Source organism: Oncorhynchus mykiss, chromosome 20 (assembly GCF_057628025.1).
Source record: "Oncorhynchus mykiss isolate SJ-2025 chromosome 20, ASM5762802v1, whole genome shotgun sequence".
NCBI lineage: Eukaryota > Metazoa > Chordata > Actinopteri > Salmoniformes > Salmonidae > Oncorhynchus > Oncorhynchus mykiss.
Genome location: NC_143041.1, coordinates 46424107 through 46447079, shown reverse-complemented (window position 1 = coordinate 46447079; position 22973 = coordinate 46424107). Strand labels below are relative to the sequence as shown.

General features: G+C 40.5%; 1 protein-coding gene and 1 long non-coding RNA gene across 3 annotated transcripts in view; both read right to left on the bottom strand.

The window, feature by feature from the left end:
* The window catches only part of parga (poly (ADP-ribose) glycohydrolase a), a 96022-nt gene extending 94911 nt beyond the window's left edge, over positions 1-1111 (bottom strand). Inside the window, exon 1 of one of the 2 annotated variants that reach the window (XM_090211955.1) lies at positions 676-1111. In XM_090211955.1, the coding sequence (XP_090068081.1) occupies positions 676-794 (119 nt within the window). In that variant the 5' untranslated portion in view covers positions 795-1111. The remainder of the gene's footprint in view (positions 1-675) is intronic. The other variant, XM_090211956.1, reaches the window with a different exon arrangement.
* LOC118942075 (uncharacterized) overlaps positions 1-22973 on the bottom strand; it is a 784985-nt gene that overhangs the window by 631298 nt on the left and 130714 nt on the right. The gene's annotated exons all lie outside the window — the stretch shown is intronic.

Here is a 22973-nt window from a genome sequence, read left to right as displayed (position 1 = left end):
TAACGTTAGCATCCCTCGAATAGATGGGAAGTGTGTTGATAAATTATCTAGCTAACGATAGAGAAAGAGCATCATAATAACGTTAGCATCCCTCGAATAGATGGGACGGTTGTTGATAAATTATCTAGCTAACGATAGAGAAAGAGCATCATAATAACGTTAGCATCCCTCGAATAGATGGGACGTGTGTTGATAAATTATCTAGCTAACGATAGAGAAAGAGCATCATAATAACGTTAGCATCCCTCGAATAGATGGGACGGTTGTTGATAAATTATCTAGCTAACGATAGAGAAAGAGCATCATAATAACGTTAGCATCCCTAGAATAGATGGGACGTGTGTTGATAAATTATCTAGCTAACGATAGAGAAAGAGCATCATAATAACGTTAGCATCCCTCGAATAGATGGGACGGTTGTTGATAAATTATCTAGCTAACGATAGAGAAAGAGCATCATAATAACGTTAGCATCCCTAGAATAGATGGGACGTGTGTTGATAAATTATCTAGCTAACGATAGAGAAAGAGCATCATAATAACGTTAGCATCCCTCGAATAGATGGGACGTGTTGATAAACCATCTAGCTAACGATAGCTAGCCATTTCACACGCCACAAGCATTTGATTGTCTATAGTTTATACAAAATAAAGTGAATTGTTATGCATACTCACAATACAACCTCATTCAGTAATACCACCGAAGCGTTTTGGTAACGATGGTTCCAGAATGGTTTCACACAGAGTCCTCTCCTCAGCAGGCGAGTGAAAAATATCATACGGCTTGCAAACATACGACAGTGGATCTATAGCTAGTTTAACAACACAAAATACATTTTGGCATGTACAGCCAGCAGTGACCAAGGTCTAGCTAATTCGTAAAGGATAGCTAGACACAATTAGCTTCACAGTTTTACGTTGTTGTCACGAGCGTTTTTACTTGGTACAATTAGTACAACAACATAGTTGTTGTTGTTTTTTTTTACAGCTGATGTGAGGTTAGGTTAACTCTTAAACCAAAGATATTACATAAATACGGTTTCGACTGTAACGTACCACAAAACAGACACGTCATCGTCTCAGCAACAAAACAAAATCACTTCCGGGTCACATTTTTTTTTTTTTTTACGTTTCAAAATGTCCCCCACGTTATATTAGAAGAGTGTAAAAACAAAACTGTACTTATTTATAATACAGTGCCTTCAGAAAGTGTTAACACTTCCTTGACCTTTTCGGCATTATCTTGGGTTACAACCTGCATTTAATATGTTTTTTTTTTTTAATTAGTAAAAAATAAATGTAAAAAAAAACTGAAATTACTTGTGTAAATAAGTATTCAAACCCTTAGTTATGGAAAGCCTAAATACGTTCAGGAGTAAAAATGTGCTTAATTAACAAAGTATAATAATAAATTGCATGGACTCTGTGTGCGAAAAAAGTTTTTAAATTATTTTTGATTGACTAACTAATCTCTGTACCCACACATATCTGTAAGGTCCCTCAGTTGAGCAGTGAATTTCAAACACAGATTCAACCACAAAGATCATGTTTTTTTTTCAATGCCTCGTAAAAAAGGGCACCTGGTAGACATTGAATATCCATTTGAGCATGGTGAAGTTATTAGTTACACTTTGGATGGTTTATCAATACACCCAGTCACTACAAAGATACAGGCGTCCTTCCTAACTCAGTTGCAGCAGAGGAAGGAAACCGCTCAGGGATTTCACCATGAGGCCAATCTAAGTAACATAATTTCACCCGTGCGTCAATCTAAGTAACATAATGAAAAAAATTGCCATCAAAATCTGTCAGTTTAAGCTAGAGATATCTGCACGGGCTGCATCTCAATCCATCACATTTTCCTATGTTGGCCTTCCGCATCTGAAGAAATGTGTCTTGTCACCTAAAACCCTCACAAACTTTTACAGATGCACAATTGAGAGCATCCTGTCGGGCTGTATCACTGCCTTGTACGGAAACTGCTCCGCCCACAACCGCAAGGCTCTCCAGAGGGTGGTGCGGTCTGTACGACGCCCGTGACAGAGGGGTCAAATACTTATTTCCCTCATTAAAATGCAAATCAATTTATAACATTTTTGACATTAGTTTTTCAGGATTTTTTTGTTGTTGTTCTGTATCTCTCTGTTCAAATAGACCTACCGTTAAAATTATAGACGGATCATTTCTTTGTCAATGGGCAATCGTACAAAATCAGCAGGGGATCAAATACTTTTTTCACCCACTGTATCTAGATATAGCCTTCATATAAGTTACCTGGCATTTACTTAAAAACAAAAATACATTTTAGAAACTAGATATAAACAGACATAGCCTTCTGTGTATTAGTGAACAGTAGCCTTGTGTTTCCCTGCCAATTAGCGAACAGCTGTTTCCCAGTCAATGTGTATGCCGCTAAGGTGTTGTTGGGACCGCTTGGGTAAGAGAGCGCTGCGGTAGAACCGTTTGTGGGAACATTTCTCGCTGTGGGACTGCAGATACATCTCAAAATGAAAGTGCAGGCAACATACTGTTATTATTTATTTACTGAGCACAAAGGTGATGTTGCCCTGCTCAGATGTTGCATGGATCAGCCAATGGTTGCGTGCCACGTCATCAACTGCACCAGATTATGTGGTTAGTAAATACAGAACATAGTGTAGGAGCCTATCACCTATTTCTGTAGCACAATGCAGCTTGATGTACCAGTACACCCCCTGGACAGGACACTAGTCTATCTCCTCAGTGTACCCCCTGGACAGGACGCTGGTCTATCTCCTCAGTACACCCCCTGGACAGGACACTAGTCTATCTCCTCAGTACACCTTCTGGACAGGACACTTGTCTATCTCCTCAGTACACCCTCTGGAAAAGACACTAGTCTATCTCCTCAGTGCACCCCCTGGACAGGACGCTGGTCTATCTCCTCAGTACACCCCCTGGACAGGACACTAGTCTATCTCCTCAGTACACCTTCTGGACAGGACACAAGTCTATCTCCTCAGTACACCCCCTGGACAGGACACTAGTCTATCTCCTCAGTACACCCCCTGGACAGGACACTAGTCTATCTCCTCAGTACACCGGTCTATCTCCTCAGTACACAGGACACTGGACAGGACACTTGTCTATCTCCTCAGTACACCCTCTGGAAAAGACACTAGTCTATCTCCTCAGTGCACCCCCTGGACAGGACGCTGGTCTATCTCCTCAGTACACCCCCTGGACAGGACACTAGTCTATCTCCTCAGTACACCCCCTGGACAGGACGCTGGTCTATCTCCTCAGTATACCCCCTGGACAGGACACTAGTCTATCTCCTCAGTACACCCCCTGGACAGGACACTAGTCTATCACAGGGCCTTACCCCCAATCTATCTCCTTAATGCTGAGTGCCAAAAAGAGATACACCCAGTCCCATTTTCACAGTCTTTGGTATGACTAGGCCAGGGATTGAACTCACAACCTTCCAATCTCAGGGTGGACACTGTAATCACAAGGCCACTGAGTTGGTGTTGATGTGGTTAGCTAATACGTAAAATTCCAATCCAACCGTCAGCAATGGCTAAGCAAAGGGAACACGACCAAAACAAAGTCACACAGTTCACATCAATTGTTTAAAGAAGTTACATTTGTTATGAATTAATATGTCGGTTGGACATACTGACAAATTCTCTAAAACGAGGAGGCTTATGTTAAAGAAATTAAAATGCAGTTCTCTGGAAACAGCTCTGCAGTCAGCATGCCAATTGTATGCTCCCTCAAAACTTAAGACATCTGTGGCATTGTGTTGTGTGACAAAACTGCACATTTTAAAGTGGCCTTTTATTGTCCACAGCACAAGGTGCACCTGTGTAATGATCATGCTGTTTAATCAGCTTCTCGATATGCCACACCTGTCAGGTGGATGAATTATCTTGGCAAAGGAGAAATGACAGGGATCTAAACAAATTTGTGAACACAATTTGAGAGAAATAAGCTTTTTGTGCTTATGGAACATTTCTAGGGATTCTATTTCAGCTCATGAAACATGGGACCAACACTTTACATGTTGCGGTTATAGTCCACTGAAGAAGGAAAAACAAATAGGAATATGACACATCTGAGAAACACGAACCAAAAACAGGGCAAATGTATCAGTCAATGAATCAATAAACAGATCAATAAAATAAAATAGATCAATAGATAAATAAATATATATATTTTTTTTTATATTGATCAATATTTTTTTTAAAGCAATAAAAGACAAATAAATATAAATATATATATATATATATCAATAAATAAATACATCAATGGATCAGTAAATACATGAACAGACCAATAAAGAAATTGATCAATAAATAAATACATAGATCAATAGATACATAAATAGATCAACAGATCAATAAATAGATCAACAGATCAATAAATAGCTCAACAGATCAATAAATAGCTCAACAGATCAATAAATAGATCAACAGATCAATAAATAGATCAATAGATACATAAATAGATCAACAGATCAATAAATAGATCAACAGATCAATAAATAGATGCATAAATAAATAGACAATATACAGTGCGTTCAGAAAGTATTCAGACCCCTTGACTTTTTCCACATTTTGTTACATTGTAGCCTTATTCTAACATGTATTCAATATTTTTTTGTCCCCCTCATCAATCTACACACAAAACCCCATAATGACAAAGCAATAACAGGTTTTTAGAACATTTTTCAAATGTATTAAAAAAAATTAAATACCTTATTTATGTAAGCATTCAGACCCTTTGCTTAAACTCCAAGATGGCATAGCAGTGCAGACATGTTTTGTTCGTCCTCTCGTGTACTTTTGTATTTCTTCATCTTTTTTTGTATATATTTCAATTTTATTTTCAATCTCTTCTCCATTTTAGTTCAATTATACCTTCCAGTAACCTGCCTCACCCAATGTGATACGGAACCGCTATTATTTTTAATTTCTAGACCTTATAGCCAGAACCACCTAGGCATCAGAAGCTAACCAGCTAATTAGCTACAAGCTATTTAGTCATTGTTAGCCACTGCTAGCGGCCTTTACGATCTGCAGAGGTACCAGCCCTTTTTTTAGCTTGGATAATACTCGCCAGCCTACCAGTAACGGACTGTCTCGTCACTATAACGCCGGATTCCTGCCGTAATCCCTGGACCATTACTCCTGATCTTCACAGCTAGCTAGCACCCACCGAGTTACCCAGTACCGAAGCTATCCCTGAGGCCCACCTCCCGGCCCACTCAGTTGTTCACCCGGACTCCACCCAAACACGGCTAGAATCCAGTACTCCACCGGATCCTTGCCGTAAGATCTGGACCTTGGCACCGGATCACCGCTGCTACCGAGTGGCTATAGTGGCTAACTCCCCTGCCCCGATGCAAGCACCGGTTAGCTGTGAGCCAGGCGCATCTCCCGGATAGAAAACTAAATTACTACAACTACAATACCTCTTTCGCCATCTGGCTTGGATCCTTAGTCGACACGGCGCCCCGCCGCACCACCACGACTGGTCTCCTGACGAAAACTCCATCCGCTGTGCCTTCAAACGGCCTCCGTCGGAGCAGACGCTTCTACTAGCCCCGGGCTACTAACTTTAAACGCTGTGTCGCCCGCGTGCTAGCGTAGTAGCGACTACTCCGCGGCCTCCCTGTTCCATCTATTGCTGCCCCCTGGACCCTATGATCACTTGGCTACATAGCTGATGCCCGCTTTACTGTCCATTAATCACGGTCCTCCATTCTGTTTATTTATTTATTTATTTTTATCTGTCGGCCCCAGCCGCGAACTCAGGCTCTGTGTGTAGTTAACCGACCCTCTCTGCCCATTCATCGCCATTTTACCTGTTGTTGTTTTAGCTGATTAGCTGTTGTTGTCTCACCCGTTGTTGTCTTAGCTAGCTCTCCAAATCAACACCTGTGATTACTTTATGCCTCGCTGTATGTCTCTCTCATATGTCAATATGCCTTGTATACTGTTGTTCAGGTTAGTTATCATTGTTTTAGTTTACAATGGAGCCCCCAGTTCCACTCATTATACCTCTGATACCTCCTTTGTCCCACCTCCCACACATGCGGTGACCTCACCCATTACAACCAGCATGTCCAGAGATACAACCTCTCTTATCATCACTCAGTGCCTGGGCTTACCTCCGCTGTACCCGCACCCCACCACCATACCCCTGTCTGCGCATTATGCCCTGAATATATTCTACCATGCCCAGAAATCTGCTCCTTTTATTCTTTGTCCCCAATGCCAGTTTTGATAGCCTTCAGCCGTACCCTCATCCTACTCCTCCTCGGTTCCTCGGATGATGTGGAGGTAAACCCAGGCTCTGCGTGTCCCCAGGCACCCTCATTTGTTGACTTCTGTGAGCGGAAAAACATTGGTTTCATGCATGTCAACATCAGAAGCCTCCTCCCTAAATTTGTTTTACTCACTACTTTTGCACACTCCGCCAACCCTGATGTCCTTGCCGTGTCTGAATCCTGGCTTATCAAATCAAATCACATTTTATTTGTCACATACACATGGTTAGCAGATGTTAATGCGAGTGTAGCGAAATGCTTGTGCTTCTAGTTTCGACAATGCAGTAATAACCAACAAGTAATCTAGCTAACAATTCCAAAACTACTACCTTATATGGTATTGAGTGCAGTATATACATATGAGATGAGTATGTAAGCAAAGTGGCTAGTGATACATGTATTACATAAAGATGCAGTAGATGATACAGATGGTACAGTATATACATGTACATATGATATGAATAATGTAGGGTATGTAAACATATTAGGTAGCATTGTTTAAAGTGGCTAGTGATATATTTTACATCATTTCCCATCAATTCCCATTAATAAAGTGGCTGGAGTTGAGTCAGTGTGTTGGCAGCAGCCACTCAATGTTAGTGGTGGCTGTTTAACAGTCTGATGGCCTTGAGATAGAAGCTGTTTTTCAGTCTCTCGGTCCCAGCTTTGATGCACCTGCACTGACCTCGCCTTCTGGATGATAGCGAGGTGAACAGGCAGTGGCTCGGGGGGTTGTTGTCCTTGATGATCTTTATGGCCTTACCTGTGACATCGGGTGGTGTAGGCGTCCTGGAGGGCAGGTAGTTTGCCCCCGGTGATGCGTTGTATCCAAGGATGTGTAACGTCCTCCGTTTGAGACAGAAGCCATTCGTTGAGGTGTAAGCTCTGTCACTATTGTTATTTCCAGAGACATTGTTAAGAAAAATCCAAATGAAAGATTAACAGCACGATCAAACAGTAATTATAAACTGGATGGTTCGAGCCGTGAATGCTGATTGGCTGAAAGCCGTGCTATATCAGACTGTAGACCACGGGTATGATAAAACATGTATTTTTACTGCTCTAGTTACGTTGGTAACCAGTTTACAATAACAATAAGGCTCCTCGGTGGTTTGTGATATATGGCCAATATACCACGGCTACAGGCTTTTATCCAGGGCACGAGCCTCGATTGTCCGCATACCACACCCCCTCACGCCTTATTGCTTAAAATACACACTGTGGACAAATAGAACCTGTTAGATGATGATGATGATGATGATGATGATGTTTCTCTTCACTCAAGAGGGCTTGCTGGGCTGGGACGATCAGACACTACCGGTCTAAAGTTTTAGAGCGTTCAAGGGTATTTCTTTAATTTGACTATTTTCTACATTGTGTGCAAAGCTGTCATCAAGGCAAAGGGTGGCTATTTGAAGAATCTCAAATATAAAATATATTTTGATTTGTTTAACTTTTTATGGCTGCAGGGGGCAGTATTGAGTAGCTTGGATGAAAGGTGTCCATATCAAACGGCCTGCTCCTCAGTCATAGTTGCTAATATTTGCATATTATTATTAGTATTGGATAGAAAACACTCTGACGTTTCTTTTTTTTGCATTAAGGAGCGGTATGTCTATAATTCCATGTGTATAACTTGTATTATCTACATTGTCTACATTTATGATGAGCATTTCTGTTGAATGATGTGGCTATGCAAAATCACTTGATGTTTTTGGAACTAGTGAATCTAACGCGCCAATGTAAACTCTGATTTTTTAAATATAAATATGAACTTTATCAAACAAAACATGCATGTATTGTGTAACATGAAGTCCTGTGAGTGTCATCTGATGAAGATAATTCAAGGTTAGTGATTCATTTTATCTTTATTTCTGGTTTATGTGAATGCTATATTTTGCTGGAAAATGTTTGATAGAATTTCGGGAGCATTTTCCTCAGATTTGACTTTATTAAAGTCCCCAGGTACAATAAATGCTGCCTCCGGATAGGAGGCTATGGTGTTGGCTTGGGGGGAATATACACACAGTGACAATAACCAAAGAAAATTCTCTCTGGAGGGGATGCGGTCGGCATTTGATGGTGAGGTATTCCAGATCGGGAGAACAAAATTACTTCCTGTACCTTACCACAATCACACCATGAGTTGTTAATCATGAGACGTACCGCTCCACCCCTGTGTTTCCTGGAGAGTTCCTTCTTCCTTGACTGTGCGATGAACGGAGAACCCCGCTGGCTGTATGGATGGGGACAATACATCCAGAGAGAGAGAGAGCCATGATTCAGTAAAACACAGTGTGTTACAGTCCCTGATGTCTCTCTGGGAGGAAACCTTGGTCCTGGGCTTGTCTACTTTATTGTCCAGGGACTAAACGTTAGTGAGTAACATACTTTTTTTCTTGTTGTTTTTTGTTGTTGTTTTTTTGTTGTTGTTGTTTTTATGTAACATGTGTTTTAATAACCTTACAGGCCCTGGCCTCTACCTCCTTGCCCATCCAAATAAAATATAGATCATTTATTTAACAGCAGCAGGGTAGCCTAGTGGTGAGAGTGTTGGACTATTAGCCGGAAGGTTGCAAGTTCAAACCCCCGAGCTGACAAGGTACAAATCTGTTGTTCTGCCCCTGAACAAGGCTAGGCTTTCATTGAAAATAAGAATTTGTTATTAACTGACTTGCCTAGTTAAATAAAGGAAAAATTAAAAAAACTATTTTAGGGAACCACAACCCACTGCAACCTCCTTATGTTATTGTTTGTGTTTGTGTTTATTTGCAAATAAAGACTGGGAGGTTTGTTCCGAGATGAAGAAAGAAGCATGTTATGCCAATTCTCATCAACTGGAATGAGGATATCAATTGAGGGACTGGACTTTTAGTCGTAGTATATTACCGACGCAATATCGACATCTAGTGGTAGGATCTTATAATTGCATAGAGAATGTCTGTTTTACAGCGACCCTTAATTCATTAAACAGTATGTTGTATAAAAACATTGAAGCTACAGTATATAACCTAAACATGATGGCATTGATTGCCGAAGTGTTGAGCTACTGTACAGTGGCTCAGCGCTTGCTGGCATATTTTCCAAGTAGCAGCATTGTGCTGAGTGAGATAGTGACCTTTGATTTCACTGAGGGCGAACCAACTGTTACTGTGCGTGAGAATAATCTCTGTCTCATTTTGTGGTTTTGGTGCCAATAAAGGAAATCATTTTCAGTCTTGAGTTAGCTACCTTTTCCCATGAAGGACCTTATACGGCAGGCTGTACAGAGCATTCGGAAAGTACTCAGACCCCTTGACTTTTTCCACATTTTGTTACATTACAGCCTTATTCTAAAATGGATTAAATAAATACAAATTCTCATCAATCTACACACAATACAATAATACAATAATACAATAATTTTTTTGCAAACGTAGAAATGATAAGAAACAGAAATACCATTTTTACATTTGTTTCGAAGACTCAAAATTGAGCTCAGGTGCATCCTGTTTCCATTGATCAACTTGATTGGAGTCCACCTGTGGTATATTCAATTGATTGGACATGATTTGGAAAGGCACAAACCTGTCTATATAAGGTCCCACAGTTGACAGTGCATGTCAGCGCAAAAACCAAGCCGCGAGGTTGAAGGAATTGTCTGTAGAGCTCAGAGACAGGATTGTGTCGAGGCACAGATCTGTGGAAGGGTACCAAAACATTTCTGCGGCATTGAAGGTCCTCAAGAACACAGTGGCCTCCATCATTCTTAAATGGAAGAAGTTTTGTTTAAGTTAAAAGTAAGTGATTTCTCTGATTGCTGTGATTACCATACCATAACTATAACCTCAGGGCCTGTTTTAACTCACACATGAGATTAGAACAGCTACTCGCTATCTGTACATCAAAAAATAACCACACCTGGGGCGAATCTAGAACATGTTTTTTTTTTTTTCACCTCAGTTCTACCCCAGAGCCAGTGGACCTACTGTTAATAAAAATATAAAAATAAAGCAACACTGTCCGGCCAATCTGAGAGAGTTGACCAAGAACCCCATGGTCACTTTGACAGAGCTCCAGATTTCCTTGGGGGAGATGAGGAACCTTCCAGAAGGACAACCATCTCTACAGCACTCCACCAATCAGGCCTTTATGGTAGAGTGGCCAGACAGAAGCCACTCCTCAGTAAAAGGCACATGACAGTCCACTTGGAAATTGCCAAAAGACACCTAAAAGACTAAACAAGATTCTCTGGTCGGATGAAACCAAGATTGAACTCTTTGGCCTGAATGCCAAGCATCACATCTGGAGGAAACCTGGCACCATCCCTATGGTGAAGCATGGTGGTGTCAGCATCATGCTGTGGGGATGTTTTTCAGTGGCAGGAACTGGGAGACTAGTCAGGATCGAGGGAAAGAGGAACGGAGCAAAGTACAGAGATCCTTGATGAAAAACTGCTCCAGAGCGCTCAGGACCTCAGACTGGGGTGAAGGTTCACCTTCCAACATGCCAACGGCCATAAGCACACAGCCATGACAATGCAAGAGAGGCTTCGGGACAAGTCTCTGAATGTTCTTGAGTGGCCCAGCCAGAGGCCGGACTTGAACCCGATCAAACATCTCTGGAGACCTGAAAATGGCTGTGCAACGATGCTCACAATCCATCCCGAAGAGCTTGAGAGGATCTGCAGAGAAGAATGGGAGAAACTCCCCAAATACAGGTGTGACAAGCTTCTAGCGTCATACCAAACAAGACTCAAGGCTGTAATCGCTGCCAAAGGTGCTTCAACAAAGTACTGAGTAAAGGGTCTGAATACTTATGTAAATGTGATAATTATTTTTTTACATTTTAATTATTTATAAATGATGGGGTTTTGTGTGTAGCTTGATGAGGAACATCAGTTTAATTTAATCCATGATCGAATAAGGCTGTAACGTCACAAAATGTGGAAGAAGTCAAGGGGTCTGAATACTTTGCGAAGGCACTGTACATTCTAATCACAGGAGGTTGGTGACACCTTAATTGGGGAGGACGGCTCGTGGTAATGGCTGGAGGGGAATAAGTGAAGTGGTATCAAACACATGGTTTCTATGGATCACTTTTTTTAATGTTTCACAATTTTTTTTTTTTTTTATGAAATTCACTGAGGAGGATGGTCCTCCCCTTCCTCCTCTGAGGAGCCTCCACTGATTTACAACACTATGCAGTAAATTAGCTAATTGACCAATAAGAAAGGGAGTTCTAGACCTTTCTGCCAATAACATCTAGTTTTCAGTTTTCCCCTCCCCACTCAAACCACTCCCGGAAAGTCCTTGCAAAAAAATATTTCTTGAAAAATGATTCTTCCCTATAAGAAGCTATTTTTGTTTCTTTTTGACCTTTTCGGTTGAAATCAATCACAGTAAGATACTTAAATTGTTACCCAGGAAGTAATTCATATTGATATAAAAAATGGCTGAAATGGACCTTTAACACATGCTGAATCCTGTCCGCACGTGACAAATACAATTTGATTTGATTTTAAGGACACCTACATTAATATTTGGTTTACGGTATACTCGTAATAGTAGGCTTAAGATATCAAGATTTTATGTTGGACAGTCCTGAACACTGGTATGGACACAGATGCCAACCCAACAGGCCTTCCTTCACCCTAACAGAAGGCATGATCCCCTCTCATCCTTCTCTCTGGACAGTTTGGGATATGCCAAGTTCCCCCCACCCCACCCTCAGCTAATACAAAAACGTAACAACCTTCCCCCTCTAGATCCATTTGATTGAATCACTCCCCTCTAACTTGGGATCAGGATTTACTGTGGCCATATTGCTCACGGTGTAGGGGATACTTCTGTTCCTCACCCTCTCTATCTCTCTCCCTGTGCGGGTTTTAGAGTCTACTAGAAAATTATCAGACCATTGTTCATTCTGGAAGATCTATAAATCTAAATGAAGAGTTTCATTCCAAAAAAAAAACGGCATATATCTATTTTCTGAAATGTCGGTAAAATGGACATGAATTTAAAAAAACGCATCATGTGTGTAACGGCCGTTGGGGGAAGAAGGACCAAAGCTTAGCGACGTAAGTGTTCGGCATTTTATTAAATAAAAACTGAACACGAAATACGAAGTAACAAAAGGCACAACCGAAACAGCTCCGTCAGGTGCAAAACACACTCAACAGAAAATAACTACCCACAAAACCCATGTGGGCAAGAGCTACCTAAGTGTGGTTCTCAATCAGAGACAACGACAGACAGCTGTCCCTGATTGAGAACCATACCCGGCCAAAAACAAAGAAATACAAAAAACATAGAAAAAAGAACACAGAACGCCCACCCTAGTCACACCCTGGCCTAACCAAAATAGAGAATAAAAAAGCCTCTCTATGGCGTGACAGTGTGATTTGATGATAGTGCTAGTGTAACGGATGTGAAACGGCTAGCTTAGTTAGCGGTGCGTGCTAAAAACGATGCTTCGAGGGTGACTGTTGATGTGTGCAGAGGGTCCCTTGTCCGCGCCCGCGAGGGGACGGTTTAAAGTTATACTGTTACACTATTATTTTTGTTCTTCTTGCCATGACATGGGCTATTTAATAAAAGAGAGACATGATTTTGGTTTGAAATATATTGCAAGGTAATTTTATTTTAGAGAAACAAATAATCATGTTTTGTGCCAAAGAGTTAGCCAGGCTAAATATCCACCCCAAACAACAGACCTCAAATAGAAATTAAATAGACATTAAATAGAAATTAATTAGACATTAAATAAAGTATCAACACATAAATAAATACATATTCAAATAATCCTTTAAAAAAAAACTATTTTGTGCAAATATCACATAGCCGATGTATTGTATTCAGAAGGTGAACAGTGGACATTTAAGCAACTTGAAAAAAAATGTAATGGGTTTTTAGAGTTCTTTTCATTTATGATAAATCAAGGGAAGCTTTATGAGTTTGATTAGGCTATGTACACTTTAGGAAAGGATTTAAGGAAAAATAAGGATGTTGAAAGTCTGTCACAATTCATTTGCCGGTCAAGGATGGATGAATTCTTATTGTCATAGTGACACAACCGACTGGTTGCCGCCTCCGAATGTTTACAGCCAGTAGTAGGTTTTGAATATATTCCAAAGTGTGGAAAAAAAAGTTAGAGAAACCTAACTTATTATTGAACAAACAGATATAATTAAAATGATTTGCTAAATGACTCACTCTTGCGCCAGCTTCATAAACCATATGGAACGTTCCATCCATAACAACAGCGGATATAGCCAGAGACATACATTTGTTTGTGGGGCCAACTTCTAGAATTGTTTATGTTGTTCTAATTCTAGTAATCATTCACATAGCATTTTTTTTAAAAATATATTCCCCATGTAATGTTGATGGGATGCCATAGAGTTTTGAAGTGTCATGTAAATGCATCATAATGCTCATTGAGTTAATTAACTGGAGCCAACATGGCCGCCATAGAACGTTATAGCGTCATGTAGAGAGAGGCACTGAAAGAGAGAGAGAGGCACAAAAAAAATGGCTGACCAACTTGACAAGAGGCCATCCCACTGCGCAAAAACAATATATGCTTGAATCAACTGTTTCCTTTTTCACCCCCCCCCCCCAAAAAAATAAATAAAAAAATCTATGTAATGATGTTGAATCAATGTGGAAAATGTATTGATTTATAAAAAAAAGGATTCAATTTAAGGGAATGTCTTTTTTTCATCCAACTTTTAACCTAAATCCAATGTCATGGAGACATGTTTTTGTTGATTTCAAGACTAATTCACATTAGCTGACAGTTAAGCCTACTAAAAACAAATGTTAAACTGCAGCGGGCCCAGAACAGAGTGGCACAAAATGCTCTAATCAGAGGGCTAACTAATATAAATACTATGCATGTCTCTCTTGGCTAAGAATTTAGGAAAGACTGACTTGCATTGCTTCTTGTTTTTATAAGAAACATTAATGTGTTGGAAATTCCAAATGGTTTGCATTATCAACTTACACGCTTACCCAACCAGACATGTGTCACGAACCGGCTAGAAGCCCGTAACAAAAAGGGAGACAACGTGGAGATAAGAAATAACAAAAATATATGTATTAACTGAGGTAACCTATGTACAAATAAACAATGGTGTGTGTAGTCAGTAATCAGTATCTGCCCCCTTAACGGAGGCCCTGCCCTCCGCATTATTAAACAATTTAGGAGGCGCATGACGATGCGGTACAGAGCTCGATTTGGCCCCAGCATGCCTCTGGAGGCTCCGCAATTGCATCACACCCTTCGTACCGAAAGGCGCTGCATGGTCAATCCGCGATGTGCTTTGGCCGTGCCTCATTTATGGTGGTGATGGTGATATGACCACTGCAATCGGGACATTTATACTTCTTTGTCTTATGCTTTGCGGAGCAGTGCAGAGCTGTTGTCAAGGAAGTGAGTTTGTGTTTATACAGGACCTCATGTCCTCCACCTACCATCAACCAGTCATGTCATTGCGGTGCTTTATGGAGCCCTCTGCATTGTTACGTTTTTAAATGAATGTAGATTGTAAAGTATTGTGTGGTGCGTGTTGGACGCCAGTAAGACTAGCTGTCGCCATTGGCGTCAAATAGTGGGGATCCTAAAACAAAAAAATTATAATGTGTAAATCAAAACTAGAAGTTGAACTGACGTCTGTGCCCAGTAGGATGTCAGTTTCTACTTGGCTCGTTTATTACCCCATTGGAAGTAATACTCTATGCTAATCATCCAGACAGAAAGACATATACACAGGACATTGTCTAATGTAAAATACTATTGCTTTAGGCTGGTTGAGATTTCTTTTTTGATTAATACGGGTTATGTCATTAACAAATATGACAAACAATGTGCGAACATTGCTGTGCTTTACAACAATGCAGCAACATTTTTCATGCTGCTACAAAAAAAGTTACATTTGTTTAAAACAAAAAAATCACCAGCAGGCTCAATTTGCGAACTAGCCTCCAGAATGGGCTGCTCTCAGCTCTCCTCAAAGCATTCTCCTGGAATGTTCTCCCCATCCTCATCCTCATCCTGCGCTCCGGATTGACAGCCCGGCATTGCTACCCGACCACCACTCACGCGGAGCCGCGGAGAAGAACGATCCGCTCCGGAATAAACCTACCCGACTTCACCGCGCGTGTACCCGTTATGTATTATCTGACTGCCACACCAGGCGGTCCTATCGCACATCCACTTCCTTGTCTTCCACAGCCAATAGCTTAGCGGTGATTCCCCAAAGCACATCATTTACTGGGCTCATCAAGCTAGGTTGCATGGAGTCTGTCACACTGAGGTGTATTGAAATCTGACAGCTGAGAGGGAAGTCGTAGGTTCAGCTACTAGCTCCTGGCTTGTTTTACTTTCTCATTCAGTTCCCCCGGTCCTACCAGACGCTGTGAGTCTGGGGTTGCCACATTTAAAACAAAAACAGGAACTCCAAGTCCAATCACCACGGCACCATGAGTAAAACTTAAAAAGGACTGGAAGACAGAGAGAAAGGTAAGACGTATTATTTTGGTGCTGGGGACCACTAGAATGAATATGTATGATAATCTCTGTCTGTGACTCCCGTGCTTTCACTGCATCACTGTCTGCGATATCTGACTGTCCAGGACATCTGTGGATGCTTATCATAGGACTACAGTCAGCATCCCGACATACTGTATGAGAGCCGCTACAGATGTTGTGCTTAGCAGTATGCGCCTGGTACCGAACCATGTCAGACAAACGCACCATCATCACACCGCTGCAGTAGCCCACGTTTAGCACACACGCACACGCACACATACACACATACACACACATACACACACATACACACACACACACACAGACACACACACACACACAGACACACACACACACACACACACACACACAGACACACACAGACACACACACACACAGACACACACACAGACACACACACACACACACACACACAGACACACAGACACACACACACACACACAGACACACACACACACACACACACATACACACACACACACACAGACACACACACACACACAGACACACACACACACACACACACACACACAGACACACACAGACACACACACACACAGACACACACACAGACACACACACACACACACACACACAGACACACAGACACACACACACACACACAGACACACACACACACACACACACAGACACACACACACACACAGACACACACACACACACACACACACACACACTGTGCGCTTGTGAACTTTAACAAAGCAGCTACTCTAGCCTTGTCCACTAGGCTGTGTATTTCTGCAAGTTCACCTGTTAGAATGAATGACATAGAGGTTTTACAGTGCTTCACAAAGAAGGCCACCTATTGGTAGATGGGTAAAAAAAATAAAATAAAAAGCAGACGTTGAATATCCCTTTAAGCTAAATATAGTATACAACTGAAGATGGATGAACAATATTTTAGTTACTCGACAATACTAACCCAATTGACTGACTGATAACAAGTTCAAACAGGTGCCATTAATACAGGTAACGAGTGGAGGATAGAGGAGCCTCTTAAAGAAGAAGTTACAGGTCTGTGAGAGCCAGATATCTTGCTTGTTTGTAGGTGACCAAATACTTATTTTCCACCATAATTTGCAAATAAATTCATTAAAAATCCTCCAATGTGATTTTCTGGATTTTTTTTCTCATTTTGTCTGTCATAGTTTAAGTGTACCTATGATGAAAATTACAGGCCTCTCTCATCTTTTTAAGTGGGAGAACTTGCACAATTGGTGGCTGACTAAATACTTTTTTGCCCTACTGTAGCATTTAACATATATACAGTGGCAAGACATTAACATATATACAGTGGCAAGACATTAACATATATACAGTGGTAAGACATTAACATCTATACAGTGGCAAGACATTAACATATATATAGTGGCAAGACATTAACATATATACAGTGGCAAGACATTAACATATATACAGTGGCAAGACATTAACATATATACAGTGGCAAGACATTAACATATATATAGTGGCAAGACATTAACATATATATAGTGGCAAGACATTAACATATATACAGTGGCAAGACATTAACATATATACAGTGGCAAGACATTAACATATACAGTATATAGTGGCAAGACATTAACATATATACAGTGGCAAGACATTAACATATATATAGTGGCAAGACATTAACATATATACAGTGGCAAGACATTAACACATATACAGTGGCAAGACATTAACATATATACAGTGGCAAGACATTAACATATATACAGTGGCAAGACATTAACATATATACAGTGGCAAGACATTAACACATATACAGTGGCAAGACATTAACATATATACAGTGGCAAGACATTAACATATATACAGTGGCAAGACATTAACATATATACAGTGGCAAGACATTAACATATATACAGTGGCAAGACATTAACATATATATAGTGGCAAGACATTAACATATATACAGTGGCAAGACATTAACATATATACAGTGGCAAGACATTAACATATATACAGTGGCAAGACATTAACATCTATACAGTGGCAAGACATTAACATATATATAGTGGCAAGACATTAACATATATACAGTGGCAAGACATTAACATATATACAGTGGCAAGACATTAACATATATACAGTGGCAAGACAAAGTATGTGAATCCTTGGGAAATACCTGGATTTCTGCATAAATTAGTAATAAAATTTGATCTAATCTTCATCTAAATCACAACAATATACAAACACAGTTTGCTTAAACTAATAACACACAAACAATTATATGTTATCATGTCTTAATTGAACATACCGTGTAAACAGTCACAGTGCATGGTGGGAAAAGTATGTGAATCCTTGGATTTAATAACTGGTTGACCCTTCTTTGGCAGCAATAACCTCAACTAAACGTTTTCTGTAGTTGGGGATCAGACCTGGAATTTTGGACCATTGCTCTTTACAAAACTGTTTCAGTTCAGCAATACTCTTGGGATGTCTGGTGTGAACTGCTCTCTTGAGGTCATGCCACAGCATCTCAAATCGGGTTGAGGTCACGACTCTGACTGAGCCACTCCAGAAGGTGTATTTTCTTCTATTGAAGCCATTCTGTTGTTGATTTACTTCGGTGTTTTGGGTTGTTTTCCTGTTGCATCACCCAACTTCTGTTGAGCTTCAATTCACGGACAGATAGACTTACACTCTCCTGCAAAATGTCTTGATAAACTTGGGAATTCATTTTTTTACATTGATGATAGTGGTGTGTGTTCCTTCCAAATAACTCAACTTTAGTGTCACCTGTCCACAGAATATTGTGCCAGTAGTGCTGAGGAACATCCAGGTGCACTTTTGCAAACCTCAGACGTGCAGCAATGTTTTTATGAGACAGCAGTGTCTTCTTCTGTGGTGTCATCCCATGAACACCGTTCTTCTTTAGTGTTTTACGTATCATAGACTCGTCAACTGAGATGTTAGCATGTTCCAGAGATTTCTGTAACTCTTTAGCTGACACTCTAGGATTCTTCTTAACCTCATTGTGCATTCTGCTCTGTGCTCTTGCAGTCATCTTTGCAGGACGGCCACTCCTAGGGAGAGTAGCAACAGTGCTGAACTTTCTCCATTTATGGACAATTTGTCTTACCGTGGACTGATGAACATCAAGGCTTTTAGAGATACTTTTGTAACCCTTTTCTTAATCTTGGGTCTTCTGAGATCTCTTAGGTTCGAGGCAACGCTTCTTGTGAATAGCAAACTCACATTTTGTGAGTGTTTTTTATAGGGCAGGGCAGCTCTAACCAACATCTCCAATCTCGTATTGATTGGACTCCAGGTTAACTGACTCCTTACTCCAATTAGATTTCGGAGAAGTCATTAGCTTAGGGGTTCACATACTTTTTCTAACCTACACTGTGAATGTTTAATTGATATATTCAATATACAATTTACAAGAAAAATACAATAATTTGTGTGTTATTAGTTTAAGCACACTATGTTTGTCTATTGTTGTGGCTTAGATGAAGATCAGATCAAATTTGATGACTAATTTATGAAGAAATCGATGGTAATTCCTAAGGGTTCATGTGCGCCACTGTACATCACCTCTAAGTGTTTGTTAGTTTAAAAGCCATTTAGCAGACACTTCTATTCAAAGTGTATATACATGTTTTTACATATGAGTGGTCCTGGGAATTGAACCCACAACCATGGCGTTGCTAACAATGTGCCATCTGGGCTACAGAGAACCACAGATACTGTCACTGTAGCCTACAATATGATACATGAGGCAATAGGCCAGGGCATCCACTAACTGCACACCTCAGTTTCCAAAACTCGATCCTTGGGACACGCAAAGGGTGCAGGTTTTGTTTTTTTGCCCTTGACACAGCTGTCAAGTCATAATTAAGCTTGAATTATTTGAATCAGCTGTGTAGTGCTAGGGGATAAACTAAGCGTGTACCCAGAACCGAGTTTGGGAAACACTGCTGTAGACTAATATCTTTCCTGCTCTTATGCTCTTGCTGGACCCCAGGAAGAGTAGCTGCTGACTTGGCAGGAACTAATGAGGGATCCATAATAAACCCCAGGAAGAGTAACTGCTGCCTCGGCAGGAACTAATGGGGATCCATAATAAACCCCAGGAAGAGTAGCTGCTGCTTCGGCAGGAACTAATGGGGATCCATAATAAACCCCAGGAAGAGTAGCAGCTGTCTTGGCAGGAACTAATAGGGATCCATAATAAACCCCAGGAAGAGTAGGTGCTGCCTTGGCAGGAACTAATGGGGATCCATAATAAACCCCAGGAAGAGTAGCTGCTGCCTCGGCAGGAACTATAGACTGTTATAGGGGTGTAGATCAAAGAGCACTATTGTGTTTAAAGACCTGATAAAACTTTCCTATTCCTTTAGTCATTTGTGTAGAATAAAACTACATACAGTCTTACACAGATAGAGAGTGAAATAACTAGGGGGAGAGAGAGACACACACAGAGAGAGAGATATAACGGGGAGAGAGAGCGATAAAGAGGAACAGAGAGAGAGAGATAGCAGAGGGAGAGAGATAGAGACAGAGAGTGATAACAGGGAGAGAAAGAGAGAGTGAGAAAAAGAGGGAGAGAGATAGCGATAACAGGGAGAGGGAGAGAGAGAGAGAGAGAGAGAAAGAGAGAGAGAGATGGTGTGGGAACACTATACCCCCAAACACAACTTTCAAATCAATGTACGAATCAATGTAAGATTGAATGAAATAATGAATAAACCTTTTTTTCCCCCATATATCACTGGCAGGTATTAAGTACACTGCATTAAATACAGGAAAATAGAGAAAGTGTTGACAACACGTAACAATGCTGCTATCATCATACAAAATACCGTTTGCCCAGGGGCATTCTGGGGTCCCAGCTCACCTCATCTCATCTCACTCTCCAAACTTTTCTCTGGTGCTGCATCAATATAATGAACCTGGCTTTCCAGACTGGCTCTGTCATAGAATGATACTCAGCTTCACTTGAACAACGTGCCACTTATTTCAAGTCTTGTTTCATATTTTTTTTGTCAACTTTAAAACTTCTATTCGTGTCTTCTGAATACTTCATATTACCTGAGATCTTTGCTAGGAATTTGCCTTGGATGTATTAGGCACTCACTAAATGTGTCTGTGTGAAGAAAAATGTGTTCTTTTGTTCTAAAATTGAATATTGTGTCTGTTCCAAACTCACTCGTTGTATGATGACATTTTTTGTTTGTTATATTGTTAGTTAAAATGACTATCTTGTTCTAAAGTGGACTATCTTGTTCTAAAGTGGACTATCTTGTTCTAAAGTGGACTATCTTGTTCTAAAGTGGACTATCTTGTTCTAAAGTGGACTATCTTGTTCTAAAGTGGACTATCTTGTTCTAAAGTGGACTATCTTGTTCTAAAGTGGATTATCTTGTTCTAAAGTGGATTATCTTGTTCTAAAATTGACTCGTTTTTTCTAAAATGGTCTAGTTTGTTCTAAAATGGTCTAGTTTGTCCTAAAATTGTCTATTTATTCTCCCCTACAGACAGAGTGTTGAATGTGTTGTTGGAGGAGAGGCGTAAGGAGTACCGTCGGTCTGAATGCGTACCTCTGGACAAGATCTTCACCTGGTGGCAGGCTCAGAGTAAAGAAGGTGACTGAACTTCACAGAGGGCTTGTTCGAATTCTTAAAAAAATGCATCTTTCCCTCCTTCCTTCCCTCCTTTCTTCCTTCCCTCCCTCCTTCCCTCCCCCTCCCTTCCATTCTCCCTCCCTTCGTTCCTTCTTTTTGTTTGTTTATTCGTTCCTTCATTCCATGATTCCTTCCTTCCCTCTGCTTCCTTCCCAACTATCTTACTTCCTTCCATCCTTGAAGTAATCACAGATCTGAATTGGTTGGGTATTGGTGAAAGTGAATGGGTAGATAGCTCACTACCTATCCAATCACTAAAAAGTCTGTGCTTACCTCAAGGAAACAAGGAAAACAAGATGCCTTTCTAAAGAATTGGAACTGGTCCAGAGATGTATTTCTAAAGAATTGGAACTGGTCCAGAGATGTATTTCTAAAGAATTGGAACTGGTCCAGAGATGCCTTTCTAAAGAATTGGAACTGGTCCAGAGATGTATTTCTAAAGAATTGGAACTGGTCCAGAGATGTATTTCTAAAGAATTGGAACTGGTCCAGAGATGTATTTCTAAAGAATTGGAACTGGTCCAGAGATGTATTTCTAAAGAAATGGAACTGGTCCAGAGATGTATTTCTAAAGAATTGGAACTGGTCCAGAGATGTATTTCTAATGAATTGGAACTGGTCCAGAGATGTATTTCTAATGAATTGGAACTGGTCCAGAGAGGTATTTCTAAAGAATTGGAACTGGTCCAGAGATGCCTTTCTAAAGAATTGGAACTGGTCCAGAGAGGTATTTCTAAAGAATTGGAACTGGTCCAGAGATGTATTTCTAAAGAATTGGAACTGGTCCAGAGATGTATTTCTAAAGAATTGGAACTGGTCCAGAGATGCCTTTCTAAAGAATTGGAACTGGTCCAGAGAGGTATTTCTAAAGAATTGGAACTGGTCCAGAGATGTATTTCTAAAGAATTGGAACTGGTCCAGAGATGTATTTCTAAAGAATTGGAACTGGTCCAGAGATGTATTTCTAAAGAATTGGAACTGGTCCAGAGATGTATTTCTAAAGAAATGGAACTGGTCCAGAGATGTATTTCTAAAGAATTTGAACTGGTCCAGAGATGCCCTTCTAAAGAATTGGAACTGGTCCAGAGATGCCTTTCTAAAGAATTGGAACTGGTCCAGAGATGCCTTTCTAAAGAAATGGAACTGGTCCAGAGATGTATTTCATGACAACCATCTGAGTCCTGTGTAGCTCAGGTGATAGAGTGGTGTTTACAGCACCAGGGTTGTGGGTTCAACTCCCATGGGGGACCAGTATAAAAAATAAATTATTTCAAATGTATGCACTCACTATCGTATAGTCCCTCTGGATGAGAGCATCTGCTCAAATCACTAAAACCAAACATTTGAAATGTTATGCTTATGATAACTAACAAAGCAACCTTGCCGCTCTGTGGAAATGCGCTCCCGTTGACAGTAAATCACGTTGGATGAGAGCGTCTGCTAATGGCCTGACGTGTTAATGT